At 39.7% G+C, this 25,712-nt stretch overlaps 1 protein-coding gene across 5 annotated transcripts in view; it reads right to left on the reverse strand.

Moving 5' to 3' along the window:
• The window catches only part of WDFY2 (WD repeat and FYVE domain containing 2), a 191,207-nt gene that overhangs the window by 78,063 nt on the left and 87,432 nt on the right, over nt 1-25,712 (reverse strand). For all 5 annotated transcript variants that reach the window (XM_059903234.1, XM_059903232.1, XM_059903233.1 and 2 more), the window contains exon 3: nt 25,530-25,603. In XM_059903234.1, the coding sequence (XP_059759217.1) occupies nt 25,530-25,603 (74 nt within the window). The remainder of the gene's footprint in view (nt 1-25,529; nt 25,604-25,712) is intronic.

The raw sequence follows: 25,712 nt of genomic DNA on the forward strand, positions 1-25,712 counted from the left end.
CTCCCAATGCAGGGGGCCCGGGTTCGATCCCTGGTCAGGGAACTAGATCCCACATGCCACAACTAAGAGTTCACATGCTGTAACTAAAGATCCCGTGTGCCACAATTAAGACCCAGCACAGCCAAATAAATAAATAAATAATTTTTAAAAATAGATGAGATGCAAAGATGGAAAGGCAAGAGATAAAACTATCATTTGAAAAAAAATCACATTTTAAAAAATTTTCAAATGTATTACCACGGATATTAACATAATATTGTCCTCTGATTCTTTAACTCTCTTATATAGGCCGTTCTGCTATACCACTTATTCTAAAACCATGAATTTGTTTCAACAGGATTGGTATATTAGGGAATGATCTAAGCAGAGCTCCAATTTCACAGCTGCTTATGCATGATTTTGTCCTCCAGAACGCTTAAGTGAACACAGAAAACTGAACCCAGCAGAACCAAGCCACGTAGGAATACATAACACACACACACACACACCTCAAACATCTACCAGCTACCTCAGGGTATCACCCCTTGAGAGCCACACCTATGTTCACCTGGTGTTAAAACTTGGCCTTCTGCTTTCAGATAACCTCCTCCCATCAATTCAAAATAACTCACAAGCCGCAACCTTTTTTTTTTTTTTTTTTCCTATTTTTTGGCCACACCGCACAGCCTGCGGGATCTTAGTTCCCCAACCAGGGATGGAACCCACGCCCCCTGCAATGGAAGCGCCGAGTGTTAACCACTGGACAGCCAGAGAAGTCCCAGGAGCTGCAACCTTTCTGATGCCCACTTCCACAAGCAAATTTCAGGTCTTTTTCCAGGTAAAGTTCTGTATATATCGTAATGCTTATGGATTCCCCAACCATTTAACACATGTGTAAAAACTGTGCTAGCATTTTAACGAGTGTCCTATCTTTATTTTTTTTTTTTTAAATACATGGCTTTAAATTTATTTATTTATTTATTTATTTAGGCTGTGGTGGGTCTTCGTTTCTGTGCGAGGGCTTTCTCCAGTTGCGGCGAGCGGGGGCCACTCTTCATCGCGGTGCGCGGGTCTCTCCCGTTGCGGAGCACAGGCTCCAGACGCACAGGCTCAGCAGTTGTGGCTCACGGGCCTAGCCGCTCCGTGGCATATGGGATCTTCCTGGACCGGGGCACGAACCCGTGTCCCCCGCATCGGCAGGCGGACTCCCAACCACTGCGCCACCAGGGAAGCCCCTATCTTTATTTTTTACGTATCACCAGCAAAGTTGGTTGGTTTTTGTTTTTTGGACAAAGTTTTTGAGTATTGTGTCCCTATTTTCCCCATATGTCCTACGGTTTTAACTGTGTGATTCTGCATACTGCAGTGATTTTAAAAAACATATGTTGTGTTATAGCAGAATTAGGTGGTTACAAATATAATGTGGTTGTATCTGTTTTCTTATGCTTAATAGCGTCTGTTTTTTATTTTTATAGTTTTCCTAATGACACATGCTAGGAATTTATCTATTTTATCAGTACTTCCTAAAACCCAGCTTTTGGTTTCATTCGCTGTCCTTCTGTCTTCCCTATCTCTAATTTCAGGATTTATTTTTATAATTCTCTCTTCCAACCTTCTTTTGGTTTATTTTTATCACTTGTTCATAAATTAAACTGAATGCCTAGGTTCACATGTATACATCTTTATTTTAAAGTAGTAATATTTTAAGGTAAAATTCTCTAAATATAGATTTGACTGTATTCCATAGGTTTTGACACAAAGTGGCTTGCTTTTAAAACAATTTCTATATTGTTTTATTATTACAGAAATATACACTGTATATTTCTGTAATTACAGAATTACAGAAATATATCACTTATATATTCATTTCCTCTCTAAATTAGTAGTTACTTAGAAAAAAATTCTTAATTTATAAGCAGTTACATTTATGCCTATTTTTTGTTAATTTCTAGTTTTATTAGCTTATATTCAGAAAACATATAACATTTTTACTTTTTAGAATTTAGTTAAGATTTTTCTTTGTGGTCAAGATTAATGATTTTATAAGTGTTCTGTAGATGAGAAAAAATGTATTTTATCCAAAGTTCTAGACCTATTTGTATATCCATCCAATGAAACTTGATAATTTTCAAATAGTGTATATTTTTACTTATTTTTTTGTCTATTTGAATTTCAAATTCAGAAATAACTGCACTAAAGAATTGTGCTTTATTTTTAATATTTAATTTCTGATTATAATATGCTTACTATAAACAAAAACTATGGAACCGTATCAAGAAGGAAATTTAGGGCTTCCCTGGTGGCGCAGTGGTTGAGAGTCTGCCTGCCAATGCAGGGTACACGGGTTCGAGTCCTGGTCTGGGAAGATCCCACATGCCGCGGAGCAGCTAAGCCCGTGAGCCACAATTACTGAGCCTGCGTGTCTGGAGCCTGTGCTCCGCAACAAGAGAGGCTATGATAATGAGAGGCCCGCGCACCGTGATGAAGAGTGGCCCCCACTTGCCGCAGCTAGAGAAAGCCCTCGCACAGAAACGAAGGCCCAACACAGTCATAAATAAATAAATAAATAAATTTAAAAAAAAATGCCACTGTTAAAAAAAAAAAAAGGAAATTTAAATTGTCTATATCTCTACCAAATAGTGATAAATACTGTTAATATTTTGATTATTTTGCTCTTCAATCTTTGCCCTGGTATACATAAGAACACAACTGGAATCGTAGTACTATTGAAGCATTTCCCATGTTATTAAATATTCTTTGAAAACATAAGTTTAATGGCTACATAATATTCCACTGGAAGGCTATATAAGATTTTAACTAATTAGTCCCTGAACATAACATTTCTAAAACACCAGTTCTTATTACTATAAAAAAATGAGATTATCTTTATAAATAATCTTTGTCTGTTTTTATGATGGTTTTCTTTGGATGGTTTTCTAGAAATGGAATTATTGATATAAAGGTACAAATACTTCTAAAGCTCTATTGCATATTACCAATACTTTTTCTAAATAGTTTGTGTCAATTTATGTCCCCTCTATCAGTGTATGAGAGCCTATTTTATTCAATTCTAGCCAATTTGTAATTCTAAAATTGCTATTCCTTAGCTAAAAACAGAATTAAAAAATTTTAACACTCTAAAATGTTTATTAGCCCTTAATATTTCCTCTTCTGTGACTTTTCTTCTATCTACAGGATTTTAGTGTTTTTCTTATCTATTTGTATACGCTTATCACAGATTGAGCACAGTATCCTTTCTCTATCATATTTTAAGCAACTATTTGTTGTTTTCATTTAAATTGTATTCAAGCAGCTGTTTCAGAGAGAGAAATTTTGAATTTTATGTAATCAAATATGATATTTTCCTTTGTGATTTCCACTGTTTTAAGCTTACATGTTCTTCCTGATAGAGACTGTTTATAAATGCCCAGTCTGTTTACTTCTAGCTTTTTGTTTTTCTTTTTTAAAGCTTTACTCTGTACATTTAAAGGTGCTTTAAGCTCCTGGAATTTATTTTGGTATAGGACATGAAGTGAAGATTAAAATCGAAAATCAATCTTTTTCTTAAGAGAAAACCAACTGCTTCAGCACTATTTATTTAAAAACTTTTCCCATCCACAACTAATTTCTAATGCCTTCTTTACCATATTTTATGTTCTTACATATAATTGGGTCTCTCTGGGAGTTATCTAACTCTGCTCTATCGACCTGCTATTCTATTCTTGTGTCAAAATGAAAATGACTTAATTACTGCAGGTACAAAATATGTGTTAACACAGAAGCTATGTGTCTCCTAATTTCTCTTCTTAAAAAAATGTAGCTAGATGATCATTATAATAACCTTTTTTGTGACAAAAAGAAAGATCACACTAAGAATTTTGATTGGAATTGCACTAAATCTCTAAATTCAGGAAGAACTGACATTTAAAATTCTTCTTTTACGTATATTCACAAAATTTTATAATTTTCTTCAGCAAAGTTTCATATATTTCTTTTTGAGATCATATTTAAATTTTTGTTAATTTCTGTGAGTGGGATTGTTTTTTCATTCCTCGGTAAACTGAGTAAAAAAAAAAAGACATTTATGATTGCTGTTTTGGGACTAAAACTGAAAAATAGTGATATCACAGTTCCTGGGAGACACTATTGATCCACTAAAAATCTTGATTTGTGGCAGCTACAGTGACATGATCAATACAGGAGAGGGTACAAGGTTACGTGGGACATTTAACACAACCGTAACTGCCAAGGCAGAATGAAGCACCTTTCCATTCCTAAGATTTAGAAGGAAAGGAAGAAGGCATGTTTCAGATCAAATTACAGAAAGATAAGAAAAGAGAAAAAAACTGGCAAGACTGGTTGCGTCCCAGTGTTAAGGGCTGTAATTGATAGAGCTTTGGGCTGGGGGTGCAGCAGAAAATAAAAATGGAGTAATGCTATTAAGCTTCTTCATACATTTGTCAACACTTTTCTACTACTCCTTGTCTCTTTGAATTCCTGTGAAAACCAGGTCCTGCAGAATGAGTCAATCAGATGGCAGTATTTCTTTATTTGGGCAACATCGTACTGAAAGGAAAAGTTGCCAATATGCCCTGTCATTAAAGAATGTCAACAAGGCCTGTGCTTGTGTACACACATGCCGTTCTCGACCCTCTTGAGGCATGTTTCACAAGAACGATGATTATTTCCTATGGGTTTATAAAAACTCATCTGTCAAGTAGATACCAGGGCTCTTGTTTGGTAACAGAGGTCACCAACTCAGGTCAACTTCACCTGAGTCAAGTTGTTCCTCAGCTTTTTGTCAGTCTAAGTAAGAGGTCAACAGGCAGTACTTTCTGTTTTCACTCAAATGAAAGGTATGTTTGGGCTTTTTTTCTGATCATCCTTAGACTCCTACACATCACAAGTTCCAGGGATGTCCTGGATTCTTCTGAGAAATGCAGGAAGTAATGGAACAGCAGACTAGGATCCAGAGTGCCATGCTGCAGCTTCTGGTTCCATCCAGGGACCAGGCAGGCATGACAGGAGCACAGCATGGCCCAGGTGCTGGAAGAAATGAAAGTATCCGCACCCCTTCAAAGACACCCCAATTTTGTGTGAATGTCAAAGCAGCAGCCCTCACCCTAGACCACGTATATTTCCTGACCAGTTGTCTTTCTTTCTTCCTCCTTCCCTCTCTCTCTTTCTTTTCTTACAAAGTGATGTTCCACCACTGCAAAATATAAGAACTTTTGAACAATCGATATTCATTAAATTAGCAAGCAATGAGCTTGGCTCCTCTGCTGTTCCCATGGTTATCCTGACTCTCTGTCTGAGTTTACAGTAAGGGAATGCTACACAGCTCTAAGCACGGCCCACCTGCTCACTTATCAAGCTTCAGTGAAATAGATTCTGAAGAATTCTAATAATAGAACCATGGTATCTTCCACATTAAAAATATATATATAAAGTTTCTTGCTTTAGTTGAAAGTTTGCCAATGAGCTCTTATTTCTTAAAATATAGCACTACTTGAGGGAGTAGAAATGTCTAAAATCAGATAATTCGCTACTGAGTCTTTGTTGTGTTTGTTGCATATCAGAACATATAAATTGATTTAATGCTTGATAAATCTAATTATTATAAAGAAAACTGAATCAGAGTCTCTGTATAGGTTTTCCTCTTCCACAGGGGAAAAAAAAAGTCAAACCAACCAGCAAGGTCATACGAAAAATAAACAGGAACTCTTAACTCAGCCCAAACGTGATGAAAAATGAAGGGAGGAATGTCATCAGCTTAACTACCCAGCAAAAGTGTCACAAAGTACACAGCTCTGAGGTACTCTTCTATGTGTGCCTATGCAAAGCCATTACTGAGGAAATATATGAAATATATGAAAAGTTTCTTGAACACATAGGTACTACATTTCTGGTTGGGAACAGAGATGTCTTCTTCCTGCATCTGCCTTCATAAAGTAGAAATTGATCTAAAGCCAAAATCTTGTTGGGAAGCTCAATATTGGTAAAATTCTCATTTTACATTTCCATGTAAAATCCATTTCTGCTTCTGCTTTAAAAATGTTCAGGACATTATCAAATATATTACTTAGTACCTCAATTACTAATTTACATGAGGGTGACTGACATTTTTTATTGTGGTAAAAATATGTAATATTGAATTTACCATCTTAACCATTTTTAAGTGTACAGTGGTGTAAAGTATATTCACACTGTTGCACAGTGTATCTCTAGGAACTTTTTCATCTTCTGAAACTGAAACTCTATACCCATTAAACACTAATTTCCAGCCCTCCCCCAGCCCTTGGTAACCATCTTTCTATTTTTGTTTTTTTTATGACTTTGACTACTTTAGATCCTCCACATGAGCATCATACAATATTTGTCTTTTTGTGACTGGCTTAGTTCATAAAGCAAACTGCCCTTTCACAAAGCTTATTTCATCAATGTTGTAGCATGTGTCAGAATTTCCTTCCTTTTTAAGACTGAATAATATTCTATTATATGTATTTACCACATTTTAAAAAATCTATTCATCTGTCAAGAGACGTTACACAACACTGTAAAGCAACTATACCCCAATTAAAAAAAAAAAAAAGAGAGAGAAAGAGAGAGAGACGTTAGGGTTGCTTTTACCTCTTGGCTATTGTGAATAATGCTGCCATGAACATGGGTGTGTAAATGTCTCTTCCAGATCCTGCTCTGAATTATTTTGGGTATATATATTCATAAGTGGGACTGCTGGATCATATGGTAATTCTATTTTTAATCTTTTAAGGAACCGCCATACATAAGAAGGTGAGTGACTATAAATTCAGTATTAGAAAGTTCTTAACTACCCTTATAACTGCCTTCTTTTTTATTATCCAGCTTCATGATTAACGGTGTCTCCTTGTTGCCTTGGCTACCAGGTAGTTCAGAATCAAATTCAAGTCTTAATCATACAAACTGTGCTAGTCCTTATAATCTGCACACTTGTGTTACTCTGTACGTTTCACTAGGGCTCTTTTGGTTGCCGGGAACTCAAGCCAGTAAAGAAGAGACGATTTACTGTAAGGAGACGGGAAGCGGTGGCCACTGAAACCACACTGCCACCTCTGTCTCTCTCTTGCAGGCTCAGGGCCTCTCTCCTGTTATCTCTGTTTTTTTCTACTATCCTTTCTCAACTAACCAGTCCCATCCAACAACTCAGCTTCTGCTCCCTCATAACTGGAGCTTGCATGTGGCCATCACCGCCCCTCTGGCCCCTCTCTACGTGACCTTTCAGTTTTACCTTCACCCACTGGCTTGCTCTCTTAGTACCTCCAGGTTCAAATTCAAGGCAGGAATCCGACCAGCCTAATTATCTTTTCTCACTAGGACCCTAGCCAGCCCGTATAAAGCCCCTCCCCAGCCTCTGGGCTAAGCATCCACTCTAGGAGGTCACTACTCCGTGGAATGAGGAGCGAAGGTGTCTGTATCTCATCCATGGGGTTCTCATTTGGCCTTTTTCTACCAATATGTCTTGCTCTCTCTTTGGATTTGCTTTCGATATGTGCTTTATTTTTCCTTTCTGCACAAGATCCAAAAAATTCAAATCCCAGAAGGATGATGCTAAGAAAGAACCTCGAAGATTCTCGTGTTCTTACTTACAGCTGTCTCCACACTTTACCCATCAGTGGCCTGCAATTTGCACCTCTTAGTTGTCTTGTTCTTTAATCAGCAGTTCTCAAAGTTTCAGGTCTCTAGTTTCCTTTACTCTTAAAAATTATTGAGCACCCCATGGGTTGGATCTATTGATATTCATCATATTTGAAATTAAAACAGAGAAAATTGTAGACTATTAATTCATTAAAATAACAATATTAAATTTATTACATGGTAATATAAATAACATACTTTATGAAAATATCTATATTGTGCAAAACAAAAAATTAAGTGGAAAGAGTGGCATTGTTTTCCATTTTTGCAAATCTCATTAATAGAGGATAGTTGGCTCTTCGTCTCTGCTTCCGTAGAAAATGGAAAAAAAGAAAGGCAAATAGCATCTTAGTATTATTATGAAAACAGCTTTGACCTCACGGATCACAGTTTGAGAACAACTGGTTCAGTGACTGACCTGACTTTTGGTTTTGATTAACCTTCACTCAGATTCTGCCAGTTTGCCTGGAGAGTTGAGTTATTCTTGTTTGTTTTGAAATTATGAAAAGAGGCTTCGCTGGCTACCAAACGATGGAACATTCTCTCCACCCAGGAACTGGGAGGGTAGGAGCCTTTTCCCCCTTCCATGAAATGCCTAATGGCCCTAATCTTTTCTGACTACATACATTTTAAGAAGTGGGGAGAAGGAATGCTTTAGCTGCAAACCCCCAGCCTCAGGTCTAAACTTTGTAAGAAACCCTTAGTCATATTTCTAAGAAGACTAACATGTCACATTACTTGGAAGCATCTGAAGCAAGAGAAAAGATAATTGGCGTTTGTGTAGCAACAGCAGCTGTTGGCCTCTCTAGATTCAAAATATCACCTACAAAGAAACAAATTCAGGTTTACAAATTCTTTTGATAAATTCTCCTCAGATACAGGTTTAGACACAGAACACAATTTCCAGGTTTTTCCTCACATAAACACAGGTCTACCTACTCTCTCTCTAGGCTTGCCTGGGGGCTTAATTGTTTACCTGTCATCACCTTTCTTTACATCAACAGTAACAGGTTTTTGTGCTTTCCCACCCCTAGTCCCCCAGCACCAAATGCAGGTAACCAGATGCAGTTGGTTTTTCAATAAATATCTCTCCCAAGAGGATTGAAGGGAGAGAGAGGGTAAAAGGCAAAAGATACCCACGTTTAGATGTGAGCACTTCCATGGCTGCCTCTGGCAAATTTCAGACTCTTAAAGACAAATGTTCTTGGAAGTCGTTCAGTGAATAAGGAATATCCTGCTCAAGGCCAAAATATGAAGCCAGAACATTGATGTATCCCACAAAGTCGCTGAAGTATTCTGCGTCCCCATTACATTGCACAGATAGTGAAAGAGACTGAATACTGTAAAAACATCCACACACAATAAAAATTCTGCCATAATATTAACAGCAAATTACATGGGAGATCAGTTTACATACAGGCTAGTTGTTCATACGTACTTTTTAAACAAAAAAAGGCTCAAAACTTTTGACAAAATTGTTCTGAACATAAAAGTTGCCTGCTGAAATCGAAAACTGCTTATAGCTGATGTCATGAAGTTTAGTGCAATAGCCAAGGCTGGCAACTACTGTTCCTACTTATGAAAGCAGCTGGTGAAAGAAGTTTGGATCTTTGGTTGTTAAGTTTTGGATTTCTTGAAATTTTAGAGTTTGTAAGGGGTCCTAGCACAATGACTCATTCTTTAGATAAACTGAAGTCCAGAGATACTAAGGGACTTTATTCAAGGTCACAGGTGTACTTGATTGCACAACCCAGGTTTGAAACTTGGGTCTATCTCTTGAATTTTTTATCTACTGATCTTTTAACTCACACAAACCTCAAAGAGCCTCTTCAAAAGGGGACTGAAACCAGGTGAATGTCTCACTGAATTTCTATGAGCAAAGGAAAATATTACAGTGCAAATTCTGAAATCACTCCACTCTTCAGAGAATCTGGATGACAATACAATATACAACAGACATGAAAGAAAGATAAGCACCAAGTACCACTAATACCTCCTTCATTATCCCTGTTTCCCAAGTCTGACACCTTGAAGCAGGACCAAGGAGTATGTCATCGGCACTGACCAATCAGGACCCAGGCTGGCTGTAGACAGGAGCAATGATGTAAACTGGACCAAAACGAGCTTGGCCTGGGAGTTATCTTCGCCAATTACCCTTTCTCTCCACTCAATTTATCCTACACATTCAGTCATCAGATTCTTACCATCCTTCTTGAACCCATGCCCCTGCCAGTGCATTTCCAACTAAATGACATTTGTCCTTGACAGTGGACTAAACACCTCTTACTACCTAGCCTCTGCTGGAGTCTCTCCTTTCCCAAGAAACTGTTCCCTTTCCCCAATCTCCAACACTTTTCAAACCTAACCTTCTGGGCAAGGTTGAATAGTCTGCATTCGTACGATCACCCCAGGCAGAATAGATCTTTCCTTTGCTGAAGTTCAAGAGACACTATAAACTCGTTTATGATACTGATCAGAATCTGCATTAAATCAGAGCTCTCGCTGATCAGATTATTTTATCCTTCCCTATAGATTTTAAGTTGAAAGGAATGGAATTTTTGTTGTCTTAAAACAGTATCTCCCATAGGTCCAACATTTTTCCCATTATACCACGTATGAAAGTTAATAAATATTTAAAAATAAGGGAATAATCACTTCTTGTTTTTTTAAAAAAGAAATATGTCAAGATTTTAATTGTACTAATATTATAAACACTCTTGCCTCAGGTTCTTTGCACTGGCTGTGCCTCTCTTTTAACGCTGTTTTCCCAGGGACCTCCCTGGTGGTCCAGTGGTTAAGAATCCATCTTGCAATGCAGGGGACGCCAGTTCAATCCCTGGTAGGGGAACTAAGATCTCACATGCCACAGGGCAACTAAGCCCGCGAGCCGCAACTACTGAGCCCGAGCGCCACAACTAGAGAGCCCGCATGCCACAACTACAGAGCCCACGTGTTCTGGAGCCCACGTGCCACAACTAGAGAGAAGCCCGTGCACTGCAGTGAAGAGCCCGTGCACCACAACAAAAGATCTGGCATGCAACAACTAAGACCTGACGCAGCCAAAAAATTTTAAAAATAAAATTTTTTAAAAAGCATACAGAAGGCAAAAAAGCATATAAAAAAATAAAATAAACACTGTTTTCCCAGATATCAGTGTGATTCGTTACCCCAAGCTTCAAGTCCTCTGTCCAAAAGATACCTTCTCAATGAGGCCTAACATGTCCGCCTTTAAAAAAAAAATCACAATCCATCTCCCTGCCCCACCCTCATATTCCAATCCCCTTCACTCTTCTCTGTTTTCCCCATAGCATCTATTACTTTCTAACATACATGAATTATCGTATTTCATGTTTACTAAATGCAACATACACAAAGAGAGGGATTTTTTTGAGGGGAGAGGGGAGAGTTCATTGATGTGTATCTCAAGCACCTAGAAAACTCACTGGCACATAGTACCTGCTCAAAATATATGTGTTAAAAGAATTGAATGAAAGCATTAAAATCTCATTTTAAGTAATATATTAATTTATATAGTAGCTCTCTATTAATATACTTTTGAAATATGTGAAAATAATACTATATTATAATGCTATACAAACATATTATGCGGTACAACATTTCAGTGATGGCTACAGTATATAAGTATGACATACAGTTTATGTTTTCATTTAGAGAAAACACCAGAAAAGGATTAAACGATTTGCTCATCAATAGTAGATGTGGAAGTAGGAACTAGATTTCTCTATTTAGGGTTCAATGCTAGGGTAGGTTTGAATCAAAGTATGTACAATTACCAGAGGGCCAAATTATAAAAGAAAAAAGAAAGAGAGCCTAATTGCTAAGCTATTACTTTTTGTAATCGATGCCAAAAAATGGACAGTATACTCTTTTAACTCACATCTTAGGACTAATCAATGTTTTACTTCCTAAGTCAATAGGAAAACAGAGTGATGTGTTGCTTTTTAATGTTAACTGTCTCTAACCATGGTCTCTGTGCTAAAATGTTAAAGTATCTTTTTCTGGATTGAAATTCACAAATTTTCAGCCCTGAATATTATTCAAACCAATAAATATGCAGATAGCAAGTAGTGAGCAAAAGTAGAAAGCAAACATTACGTATAGTTAACAGTGCTGTACAATATATAGGAGAGTTAAAAGAGAGTTGAGTCTCATTACCAAGGAGAAAAAAAATTTTTTCTTCTTTCTTTTCTTTTTGTTGTACCTATACGAGATGATGGAGGTTAGATGAACCTATTGTGGTAACTGTTTCACAGTGTATGTAAATCAAACCATCACGTTGTATGCCTTAAACTTACGGAGTGACGTATGTCAATTATTTCTCAATAAGACTGGAAAAAATTACATATAAAATCAGTTTTGCTAGCCCAAAATGGTGCTCACAAGAAACAAACTGGTTTAAAAATTATGAGTTTTTAAATATCATCTTTAAACTGAGGTGGCAAATAATTGCATGAAAAATAATACTCTTTAATTTCAGATATAATTATTAACCTTACCAAGAAGTAAATTCAAGTTCATCTTTTCTTGAAATGAACAGAATTTCTGTTATAAAAATAATGATTACCAGTTTTTGAGGCCTTTACATAAATTACCTCATGTAATCCTCACAACAACCCCACGAGGAACGTATTATTATTCCCAATCTACAGTGCATAAGTTGAGGTTTCTGTGAAGTTAACCAACTCATCCATCATTATTCAGCTAAAAGATGATAGGGCTGGAATTCAGATGCAGTTCTCTCTGGGAGCCAAGTTCATGCCTCAGCCACCAGGAAGGAGGTCTACCCCTGCTATATGAAGGCAGTGTGTTAACAATGATTTTTCCCACGAACTCTGAGTAAGCTCTACCTGATTAAGGGAGGGAAAAGGATTAAAACACCGGCTTCCTCCATATCAGAGAGCTGGTGGGAAACGAGGGCTTCTGTAAGGATGACTGGAATACAAGAATGCAAGTGAAAGGAGAAAGAGCTTCTGGATGAAAACATGGAGGAAACCGGTTTGGTTTTTATTCATCTGGAAACTATTGCTGAGCTTCCAATTCATGCAAGCTCTGGACTGGGTACCGGAAACGGCCACGCACAGAACGTGGCTCCTGCCTTCAAGCTGCTCGGGCTAACAGAGGTCAAGAAAACAAGGGAATCAGCACTGACTAAATCTGTCCTATATACCAGGTACTTTTAGGAACTATATATGTGTTATTTAATACACAATCATATAGATGAAACCTACATGCGAACTAATAATTATCACGTAAATTCTGAAGTAGAAATTTGAACTAAATGATAGAGAACTCTTAAGAAGAGCCTTTGGCGCAGTGGTTAAGAATCTGCCTGCCAATGCAGGGGACACGGGTTCGAGCCCTGGTCCAGGAAGATCCCACATGTCGCGGAGCAACTAAGCCCGTGCGCCACAACTACTGAGCCTGCGCTCTGGAGCCCACGAGCCACAACTACTGATCCCGCGTGCTACAACTACTGAAGCCCACGTGCCTAGAGCCCATGCTCCGAAACAAGAGAACCCACCGCAATGAAAAGGGCATGCACCGCACCGAAGAGTAGCCCCCGCTCGCCGCAACTAGAGAAAGCCCGTGAGCAGCAACGAAGACCCAACACCGCCAAAAATTAATTAATTAATTAACTTTTTTTAAAAACTTCAAAAAAAAAAAACAAGAAGAGCCTTTGGCGACTTCCCTGACAGTCCAGTGGTAAGACTTCCCGTTTCCACTGCAGGGGCCGTGGGTTCGATCCCTGGTTGGAGAACTAAGATTTTGCATGCTGCACAGCGTGACCAAAACAAAACAAACAAAACCAAATTGAGGATGTGTATGTGTGTGTTATAAGTTTAAAAAAAAAAGAAGAAGAAGAGCCTTTGAACCCCATACCCTGGAGGTAGGGCGACCTTCTCAGAAGAATGTGTTTGGGGCTTTAGGCTAATTCTTAAAGGTGGGAGAGGAGTTTCTCAGGGCAGGAGGTCAGCAAGGGATAACACCTCTTTTTTAGCAAGGGGACCCCATGTACAAGGGCAAGCAATAAGCCTGATATTTGGGTAGGAGAGTTGTGATATATAGGGCTGACAAAGTGGGCAGGAATCAAGGAATTTGGACTTTATCCTTCTGGAAGTTACGGAGAGTTTATACCCAGAGGAGTGGCCTAATTACACTAGAATTTTGGATATCTGATGGCAGAGTAGCCGTGGGCTGAGACAAGAGACAGGAGGACCAGTCTGGAGTTCATTGCAACAGTCCCAGCAAATGCTGCGGCAGACAGAAACCTGCAAAGTCCTCGTGGAAGGAGACAAAAGGGGAGAGTCTGGAAGCAGCTCTGAGATAGCCAGGCCAGGGAAGTATTGCTGTGAGGTTTGGGGGAAAATTTGGATCTACTCTAACTCCTGTTTCTGGTTGGGTCTACTTGGTGATGCCATTTACTGAAGGATAAGGAGAAAGAGCATCTATTGGGGAAAAGAGAATTATTTCTAGTTAGAATATGCTAAATCAGAGGTGTCCTGGAGACTCCCAGGTAGGAGGAATGCCAAGTAAGCAGCTGGAGTCTGAGTTCAGGTTCAGGAGGACAGAATGGGCCAGAGCCTTGAAAGCTGTAGGTGTAGGATAATTACAGGAGAAGATCACCAACAAAGAGTATGCAGCACGAGGCAGAACCCTGGGGAGCATCAGCATCTAAGGCTCTGCCAGAGAAGGAAGAGCCAGCGGGAAAGTCTGGAGAGAGCTCAGCGTTTACAGCACCGCACTAATTAACCCGCCATGCCACCACTCACCGAACTGCAGGTACCCTTCTAGGTCCTTTCTCTGCCATCCACGACAGATAAGCTCTGGGAGGAAGAACCTGCCCTATTGTTTTGACTGCTCTCCAATACAGCAAAGCAGCTGGACCTGAGTGATTGCAGCCAATGGAAAAGCTGTGCTGTTTGTTCTATGTGGGAATATAGTTAGCAGTCTTTTGGCAACTGTGTAAATTGCTTCAGTGAGCTTATGGTCTAATACTGATGTTTTCTTCCTACACCAAATGAGTATTTATAAAAATGTAACATTTGCTGGTAACTGAGAGCAGAGTCACCCTCCCTCTCTAAGGAGGCGAAACTGGAGACGAGTGGATCGTGGCGCCTACTGCATCCAAGATGTGGTGCTGGAGGAGCGGTAAATAAACAGGGAGGGGCATACACTTTGGAAACAAAAACCCCTCTGGGTTACCACCGCCCTGAGTCAGCAGCATCCAACCACAGAGAAACTAAGAAACACAAGCCCAGCAGTGAACACCGCCACTGCACCCCAGGGACAAGGGCATACCTAATGCTACTCCCCTCTCTGCTACCATAAGCTTCTAGCCGGCAAGGGGGTAGCCTGCTTCCAAGACTCTCAGATTAAAGAGTAGGTGTAGTAACACCAGGTGGTGGCAATCCAGCAACTGTAGGGGCTATAAAAGAATAACTGCTTCCTTCACACATGTTGGCTCTAGTGAGTTCTCAAGCTTTATTGCAAAGGAATAAATGTCAGATGGTTCTTTTAATTTCTTTTTAAAAAATTTTGTTTTAACATCTTTATTGGAGTATGACTGCTTTACAGTGGTGTGTTAGTTTCTGCTTTATAACAAAGTGAATCAGCTATACGTATACATATATCCCCATATCTCCTCCCTCTTGCGTCTCCCTCCCACCCTCCCTATCCCACCCCTCTAGGTGGACACAAAGCACTGAGCTGATCTCCCTGTGCTATGCGGCTGCTTCCCACTAGCTATCTATTTTACATTTGGTAGTGTATATATGTCCATGCCACTCTCTCACTTCATCCCAGCTTACACTTCCCCCTCCCCGTGTCCTCAAGTCCATTCTCTACGTCTGCGTCTTTATTCCTGTCCTGCCCCTAGGTTCTTCAGAACCATTTTTTTTTAGATTCCATACATATGTGTTAGCATACGGTATTTGTTTTTCTCTTTCTGACTTACTTCACTCTGTAGGACAGTCTCTAGGTCCATCCACCTCACTACAAATGCTGCGGTCAAGGTACTCTGGGAGGAATGCCTTAAAGGTAATTGACATGGAAATGCCACCTCAGCGCCTCTGGGCTCTGAACCTTGCCATCTAAATGACAGTGACATGAGAACCGTGGTCGGGCTCTATAGTCTGTATAAGAGATTAACTCAAAATAAAAACTAGCAAAATATGTGTGCACACAGAGAATATTATTCTCACACGTCTAGATGGAAATGGTTAATAAAAGATTTGTGATACAAGACTGATTCCTAGTGTTGAAAGAATACTTGCAGGACCATAGATAGCTCTCTGGACATTCTGGCCTATAAAACTCAGATTCCCAAATGAACAGAAAGTGGTAGAGCTCTCGATGACTGGTAACGCACTGGAGTTACTCAGTCCACTGGAGGACCCCAGTCAGTCCACTGGAGGAAGGGTGACTCTTGTGATGAAAAATTTGCTACATCCTCTCCAATCTTTAGGATCCTCTCAAAGCTCAACCTTTTCCTGAGGGTGATGAATGATAATCACTTGGATAATAAACTTTTTTTGCAGAAAAAAATAGTATTTGATAGCCCATGTTTTACAAATCAGTGGTGAATTACTGTAATGATGCAGCAAGGATGGAAGATGGAACCAGAAATAAGTTGAAGCATCCTAAGGAGTGTTCCATCACTAAGACATTTCCTCCCCTGGTAACTGCCCTGCTAAAGCCACATGACAGGGATTTTAACCAAAGCTTCCTAGTTCCCGCCAACTGGAGATGTTACTGCTCCTGGTGACAGTAATGTTGATAAGAAGCTAATGTTGCTGGGGCACTTGATGCTTCCCGGCACTGTCCTAAGAGCTTTATGTGTATGTCATACAATCCTCATCACAACCCTGTAAAATGGATACAATTATTCTCCCTATTTTACAGTAAGGAAACTGGGGCACAGAGAGTAAAGCAACTAGCCCAGGGTGACGCAACTTGTGGGTACAGAACTGCGGTTTGACTCCGGCAGTCTGATTTCAGACTTAACCTTAACCTCTTACATACTGTCTTAACCTCTATATATTGTCAACCTGATAGACCATATCTATTCATTCACTCACTCATTAATTCATTCTATAAATATGTGCAGAGCACTTCTAATTCATGGGCACCGTATTGGATGCTAGGAACGTAAGAGAGTCAAGTGGACATAGCTGCCGCCTTGAAGAGCTTATGCTGGATACATGCAATAATCAAATAATCACATGAAAGACATAAAATAGAAACTATGACAACTGCTACAGAGGAGGGGCACTCAATGCTATGAACACTTATAATCTGGGGACACGAACTGCTGGAAGATCAGGGAAGACGTCCCCAAGGAAAGGAAAAGTAAACTGGTATCTGGAGGATGAGAGTTAAGTAGGCGAAGAGAAACGAAGCACACTCCAGGCAGAGGCCCTGGGAACAGAGGGAACAAGGTGGGCATAAGGAACGGAGAGTGGCAGCTAAGACTGAAACTCAGGAAGGAAGGGCACGGCGGAAAGCGTGGCTGTAGAGGACAGGGCCAGACCCAGTAGGGTCACATAGGCCATGGGAAGAATTCTGGCCTGTGTGCTAAGAGCAAAGGGAAGCCTGAGAGAGGGCTGGCAGAGGATATGTCGAGATAAAATGTGTATTTTGAAAAGATCCTTCTATAGCTCCAATATGGAAAACGGAGTGGAAGAGGCAGCGCAGATGTGGGATGACCAGAGGGGGGGCGGGGGGTTGTCCAAGGAGACAACGGAGCAGGATAATGACGATGGTGGTGATGGTGACGATGACGATGATGATGATGAAGAGAGAGGGGAGCTGAGAGGTATTTAGGGGGCAAAAATCCATAAATAATGGACTGGACAGAGTTGAGGGAAAAGGAGGAAAGTAACTCCAAAGAGCCCTGGCTCGTGCCACAGGATGGTCAGTGGTTACAGTCACTTAAACGGGGGACACTGAGAAAGACCAGGTGAGGAAAAGACCGGGGGAGGAAAAGACCAGGGGAGGAAAAGACTGGGGGAGGAAAAGGAGTCTGATTTTAGACCTGATGAATTTGAGGTTCTTCTGAGACATTCAACAGAAACTATTAAGAAGGAAGTTGGAATTTCAGAGAAAAGGTCTGGACAAAGCTTAAAAGTTGAGAGTTATGATCACATGGGCAGCAAATGCAGCCATGACACTGGCGAGGCTGCCCAAAGAGAGGAGAAGTGGGGGCCTAGGAGGGCAAATGTTGAGAAACTCCAACACTGAACCAAAGCTGGTCCGAGGACATCCTGTGATGGAAACAGAGACAAAACAGCCAGGGAACAGGAGGAAAGCCAGCACAGTACTGTGTCGTGGATAGACATGAAGAGAGTATTTCAGGAAGAAACAGCAGAGCTAAGTGCTGCTGGGAGGTCAAACACGATGAGGACCTAAATATGTCAGTTGTACAGATGCATGTGGAGAGCTTGTATAATCACAGCCAGAGCTGTTTGGATAGATTGATGGGACTGGAGGCCAGATGGCAGTGGTTTCAGTAAAGAGGGGAAGGAGGAAATGTAGACAGCAACTACAGACAAGTCTTTGGAGATGTTTGATAATGAGAGAAGAGAGAGAGACTACTGGGTGAACAGGGAAGAGAGTTGTTTTTAATAAGCAACTTTTGTTTTTAATAAAAAGAAACTTGAGTGTGTTTAAAAGCCAATGGGAAGGATCCAGGGGGAGGGAGAGATTATTAAGGAATAAGACACAGGGAAAGTAACTTGGAACATAATACGCTCATCAGTTCCTAGCCATTGCCTTTCTGAACCACAGATACACTGCTTGATGTGGCCAAGATAAGAAGATGACCACCAAAAGAATCTAAAAAGAAAACAGTGGATAGATGTATATGTATAACTGATTCACTTTGCTGTACACCTGAAACTAACACAACATTGTAAATCAACTATACTCCAATAAAAAGAAGATGATCACCTTCTAAAATAGTAATACAGGGAGTTCCCTGGCGGTCCAGTGATTAGGACTCAGAGCTTTCACTGCTGTGGCCCAGGTTCAATCCCTGGTCGGGGAACTAAGATCCCGCAAGCTGCGTGGCATGGCTAAAAAAATTTTTTAAATAAATAAAATAGTAATACAATGACCCTAATGAGGCCATCCTTTGTGGCAGATACCTCCTGTAGATATTGTATAAATGATTTCAATCTACCACACACTCTACAGGATCTCCTTAGCACCCAGTTTAAAATATAGGGCAATCTGGGTGTTCCTACCAGTATTCATGCTACAGAATTGGTCTAAAAGGGGGATCAAGAAGTTCTTCAAAAATTCATAATTGTAATGGAGGTGCCACAAAATAATTTGCGGCCAAAGAAAGCTCTTGGCATATGCATTCAGTACTACTTGACCAAGTTTTTAGATAACATTCAGGTACTGAACAAAAGACAACACGGCTACCTATACAATGACACAATTGGAAAAGACAGGCTTGTCCTTGAGAGGTTCTGAGAAGGTTGGTGACCCACACAAAAACTGAAGGGACCACAACTCCCATGATCACAGTAAGTGTCTTCTTTGACAAAACCACCTTCAGTGAATTATACTGTATGAATAAATAGTAAGCAACTGGCATGTCAGCACTCAGGGACTCTTGTTCTGCTAAGCAGAAAAAAAGATATATATATATATATATATATATATATATATATATATATATATATGTATTTAATATTGATATATATTTATACATATTTAAGTTTACTATAACTTATTAGCACAAGCTCAGAAGAGAATGGCCACCTAACAGTCTATAAAAGGAACTCCCCACACTAGAAAGCCCAGGGCCATAGAGTGATGAAATGAGTCAGAAATGATTGTCTTTTGTGGTAGAAACCATGGGAGAATGAGACAATCATAAGTTAGTGTAAGTACTGAGATTATGTAAGAGTTTAAAAGGAAGCCCTACAGATTCCAGGTCCACATTTCTCTGAACACAGGACCTCTTGAAACTGTCTTAAAATCCAGCCTCCGTTGACTTCATGATTAGGATACTTTTCATGTATGGTACCACATTAGAAATCCTGGAAGGCAGGGAAATTCCAGAAGCAACATCAATTCTTCTCTAAGTACAAAACCTGAAATGTGCCATGATGGTTCAAACAGGAGCCAGTCGGCTATAGCACTGTTGTCTCTGAGCCAATCAAGGTGAAGGTTTTAAGAGGACTTTCCCTCCAGCAGGAGTGGCCCGACTGTACACTCAGCTTGGGTACAGCTGAAGTGCTTTATTCATAAGTTACTTCTCTTCACTGCAGAACGTGACCTCACCATTTGGGTTCAGTCCCTGTAGGCTCATTATAACCCATAACAATAAACAACTCATCCAAAACCCCTTGCTACATTAAAGGCTCAAATTCTTTAAAAAAAATTTTTTTTAGCAATGGCCAGATGCATGGAATAACACAAGCTTCCAATTCATTAGTGGCCATCCTAGGGCAATTCCTTGCAACAGGGTTGTCCTAGTTGTGTGAAGAAATCAGCCTGGTATGATAAGAAAATTTGTCCAGTGATCAAGGAAGTCCTAGTTCTGCCACCACCATCTTGACATGTGACCTACCTAATATATGTCACTTAATCTAGGGGAAGGTGGCATTAGATAGAAGAATTAAGGTCCCTTTCAATTTTAATCTTTTCCTATCTCCCCCTCTTTTAATATCTTTAGGTACCTCTTCCCAAAGGCATCATTTTACACATTCACAAAATGGTTTCCTAATCAATTGTTAGGACACTGTTAGGGAAATTCTGTAGATACAATATTATTACCAGTTGTACTGAGTTGAATAGTGTCCTCCCAAAATTCATGTCCACATGGAACCTCAGAATATGACTTTATTTGTAACTAAGGTCTCTGCAGATGTAATTAGCTAAAATGAGATCATACTGGATTAGGGTGAGCCCTTCAAACGGTGATTTATAAGAAGGCCAGGTGAAGACACAGAGACAGAGAGGAAGCCAGTGTGAAGATATGGGCAGGGACCAGAGTGACACATCTACAAGGAAAGGAACTCCAAGGATTTCCATCAGTCCCACAAACATTCAGGAACACATAACGTTTCTACTTAGGTTTTTTAGTTGCTTTCTTCATGTATCGATGTTATTAATTTCAGGAAGCAGCACATGGACATCAAATTCTTCTACACGCCCAAACCGGTCATTTAAACACACAATGCACTCTGTAAATGCACACAATAACACTCAACTGTTGAGAGTAAGTTTATCCTTCTGGTTAAGTGCCCAACTTTGGTTGTAGCATCTTGATGATGGGAACTGAAATGCTTTCTCTCCTTCCTTCAACAGACCTTTTACAAAGCATCTATAGTGGCCCAGGACACAACACTGAAGCATATATGGTCTCTGCCTTCATGTAGTTGACAGTCTAGTGAAGGAGACAGACCCATAAACAAATGAGGCAACAGGAAGGATGGAAAGCCTTTAACAGACGCATGAGTGGCTCCTGGCCAGCAGCGTGGGGTGAGGAGAAAGCCCAGGCTTCAAGGCACACAGAGTCCCTAGCTTTGATGAGAGCTGCTTCCTGGCTAAGTGAGCTGGAGAAGCTCGTGAACTCTCTAGGCCTTAGTCTCCTTATCCGAAAAATGTGAGTAATACCACCTACATCATAGAATTACTGTGAAGCTGGAATGAGGGGATATATATAAAGCAGAGTGCCTGGTACATAGCAGATGCTCAGTAAAGGTTTATTCTCTTTCCTCTTTCATTCCTTTGAATAAACTATATGAACTCTAAGAATATAATAACCACAAGAACTACCAAAACAGTAACAACAAAGCCATACATGGTCAATATCATTTATTTTTATACAATAACCTCTATCCTGAGTGCTAACCATTATACACAGCAATTGTTTCCTCTCATCCCAATCAAACTTCCCGTAACACATGTATGAAATTGATCTACAAAGAACAGAGATTTTATCATTTTGGGGCCTTGTTCGAAAAATCTTCAGTGACTATGCATTTATCTTGGCAAGATTTTAATAAAAATTTTGGCACCCTAAGAGTTGTGATGAAGAAGAAAAAATATATTTATAAAGATGAGCATCATTTTTTTTTCCCCATGCCATTCATTTTGCCTGAAATACCTTTCCTTCCTATCTTCAGCTAATCAAATCCTAGCTCACATCCAGTCTCCATGGAGCTGCCCCAGACCATTCTCTCCTACTCTTATCTGACCTCATTGCCTTGCCAACATCACACTCACTGGGGTACTGCTACTTTTGCTGTTATTTTTTTTACTATGTGTTAGGTATTTCATAACTTCATTTTTCATTTTGCCCCAACTGAATAAGTTCTTTGAGACCAGGAGCCACATGTTAGAATTGAGCATAATCTTCTTCACACAGTTGATATTTATATATTTGTTGGTTGGCTAGAATATATGACTCCTTATGACAGAAAAATCTAAAGTCCTGCTTTAGTATGAATAGCAGTTAGCACAATCTGACTTCTGTCAACATTGAAACAGAAGGCATTTCTGAAAACTCAAACTCAGGATGAATTAAATTACTGGCATACCTTCTTCCCCTATGGAAGTTAATTCCATTGTGAAAAACATTTTGAATAGCAATAGAACTGTACCAATAAACTATTTCAGTATTTAAGCAGGTACTTATTACAACCAGCTATATTAATAATAATAGTGTTTATACTTTAGTCAACAACTTATTTAACAAATTATTCACTGAGTCCCTAATATGCACAAGGTACCACACTAAGATCCACTGAGAGAGGAGATGAATAAACGACTGGCCAGTTCCTTAATACTCAACAATTTAATGGAGGAGACAGACTTGAAAACTTTTTACAAAACAGGTTAAATAAGCAATGTGATATAACTAACCTACTGAGTACTGTGTGTGATTAATTTTAATTTTACTTGGGAGGTCTCAGGACCCACCTGTCGAAAGGAAGGAAGGAAGGAAGGAAAAGAGAGAGAGAGAGAGAATGAAAAGATAACATGTGAACAAGACCTTGAGAGATAATCGGGACTGTAGACCAAGATGGCAGAAGTGGGTTCTGGGCTACACGATCAGAAAGAACAAAAGTTATAGACATGAAAATATACCACCTACATTTTTGCTTCTCTCAGTAGGTGATCTAACTTGCTACTTCATGAGAAAAATAAAAGGTCATTCCTCCCTTACATCTCAATACTGTCTCTTTCCCTATCCTAAAAATTGAAAGTCTCCCCATTCTTTCCCAAAGCTAAATTCTTGAAATCGTTCTGGACCCTCTTGCTGTTCATCTACTATCATATCTTGTTCTAGCACTCACCCTCCCTCTCTCCCCTTCCATTTGTGGCCAAACTTCTGAAAGAATGGTCTGTATTTGTTATCTCTACTTCATCTTTAATACAGTACTCAGTTACACAAGGTTAACTGCCTCTTAAATCTCTTTTATTCAGTAAAATAAAGCGAAATAAGGATTTACTTTCCAATTTCCTCCTTTCTGTGCTTCAAAATAAGTTAACCAATAGTATTTCTTCCAGAATGTATTTGCTATGTTCAAGGAACAGAAAACTTATAGTCTCTGAAAAGGATTTCTCACGTCCAGAAAGTAAACTATTAAACAGCTGAGACTCGGTATAAGCATTTTCAGTAAAGAACCGGTTATTTTTGTAGTGATCAATGAGAATTCTGAACCTTAAACACCCTGTTCTTTCACTGTATCGTTCCCTAACTCAGAGCTCTTTACAGTTCTTCAGATGAGAATAGGTAGGTTATACAACTCATCTTCTTCAGCAACGTAGAAGAAATACTTTTAAGGAAATTATTTCATACAAGCCAGGTCCTTAATCTTTTTTAGAAGATCGGGTAAGGTAAGATTTGGTATCTCAACATCGAGTTGACACACCTAGAGAATCATTTTAGTCCGGTTCCTGATTTAAATTCTGATTCTCTGGCAGTTTCATTTACTAAAGAAATAATGGCTAAGACAGCCTCTCTTCTTATTTACAATAAATAGCCAGAACTCTCCATAACTTAGTTTGCTCTCAACTTGCCTTCAAAGCCAAATTTATCGGTACCAACTAACCCCTTATATTGATTTCAAAGATACAAAGAATCACCTATATGCTATACACACATAAGGCTTTTCACGGACAGTGAGTGTTACACATACTATTGCACGAACTGCTGGGCAATAAATGGATCTCAGCTCATTTTTTCAGATTTTCCTTTGTGGTGAAACTTCAGTTCATTGAACAATCCAGTTATCTCCCCTTATCTTTTAAAAACAAGTTTATCATACATACACCCCACTTATTAAAAATGGCTCCCCTTAAAGAAGACAAAGGTCTGTATCATGATCTTCTCTTCCGTCCTCCTAAGGCACAGGTTTTACAGATCTACAATGCATTAGATCTTATAGGACTTCCATAAATATTTGTCAATGGACTGATTTATATGTAACAATATTGTTAAAAATTTCCATAAAGATCACCAAACAAGTGTTTTGACTAAAGATCAAATAGCAAATGTCAGGCTCACCTCTTCAGACCCCTCAGGGGGGTTGGGTAAAGACTAGAAATGGAGACTCACATTCCAGGTGTCTAAATATGTAAAAGTTATAAATCAAGTTAAACTATTAAATATGGTCTCTTCCTCCAATCTTGACAAATATACCTTCAACCACCTGGAGGCACAGGTACAAAGTTGGAATTTTTAGACCTCTTGAAGTTCCACACCATAGTGTGGTGACACGGGAGGGCCAGCCCACACCCCCTTTCCCATTCCCAGATCTATCGACACCTTGAGGGGCCTTGCCCACACGTGCGGACACCTACTCACCTCAAACCATTGCCCCTGGGGCACCCTTCAGGCTAAGGGTACATTTATTAGTTTTATCCTCCTCTGGATGGACCCAGGGAAAAGGCCCATGCAGGCCCTAGAAGCAGGCCCTAAGCTGTCTGGGAGCAGGAAATTCCAGAGTCAGGTACCCAGAGCATGGGGGTGGGCGGAGTGAGGGCTTAGGCTGGGCACATGCCCCTGGCCCCTCAGATCCCTCATCCTGTGGGGAGGTGTGGCCAGAGGAGGGTCCTCTAATTCCCAGGTCCCAAAGCAGGGTCTCCAAAGGCAATACTGGACAATATACCAAAACGGAGAATTTACCAGGTCAGCTGTCTTACTAGTTAATATATTAGCTGAAAATAAATATGCAAAAATATGATTAAGTGGTAAAACCTGAAATTCCAGTCTCTGATCACTTCAGTTCCTTCAAGATCTATAACCGAAGGGTCTAGTATTTATCTGGATCTACCCGACAGACTAAAATCTAGATTCTCTGCTTTCTTAACGAATTTGTACAAATTGACAGAATTCTATTCACCTGCTAGAGGGCGTTAGGAAGACAGCGAGGAGCAGAAAGAGGAAGGAGGACAACATCAAGTATCAAAGACAAGATCAGACACTCAGGTCTAAGAGAGCCATTTCCCTCGTGTTCTGTCACCTGCGTGGGGAATCGTGTGACACCACGATTAACCATCTGATCAAAGTCACTAGTATCACAGCTTGCTCTCGCCAACCCACAGATCATGTAGTTCACTCCGTGGCCTGGTAATGCCCCTACTATTCTAGCCGCTGTGAGCGTGTAAGTCAAGCTGAATCTCGTCAGCATTTAAGCTGAGACTGATGATAGCTCTCCCTGCACCTCACCAGAATTTGCTGCACTGCAATTTCCACTTAACTTAGCAAGAAAATTAATTTGTTAATTTGGAAAAAAAAAACTAATAAATAATTCTCATCACAAGACACATATACATACTCCACAGGAAGGGAAGTATTTCAACTGAAAATCTTATTTATGTGTACTTACTGAGATTGTACCATTGTCTAGACCTATGGACAGTCTTCTTGTTTCCGGGTTAAAAGACATGCATGAACATGGAGCTGAAAGAAATGAACATGTTGATGAAATTAACAAAACGATGATTCTCATGGATTCAGGAGTGACTAGCTCAAAGTGTATGACTAGTTTTTTCCCCACAATTTCCTGACA

The sequence above is a fragment of the Balaenoptera ricei genome, chromosome 18 (genome assembly GCF_028023285.1).
Source record: "Balaenoptera ricei isolate mBalRic1 chromosome 18, mBalRic1.hap2, whole genome shotgun sequence".
Classification (NCBI taxonomy): Eukaryota; Metazoa; Chordata; class Mammalia; order Artiodactyla; family Balaenopteridae; genus Balaenoptera; species Balaenoptera ricei.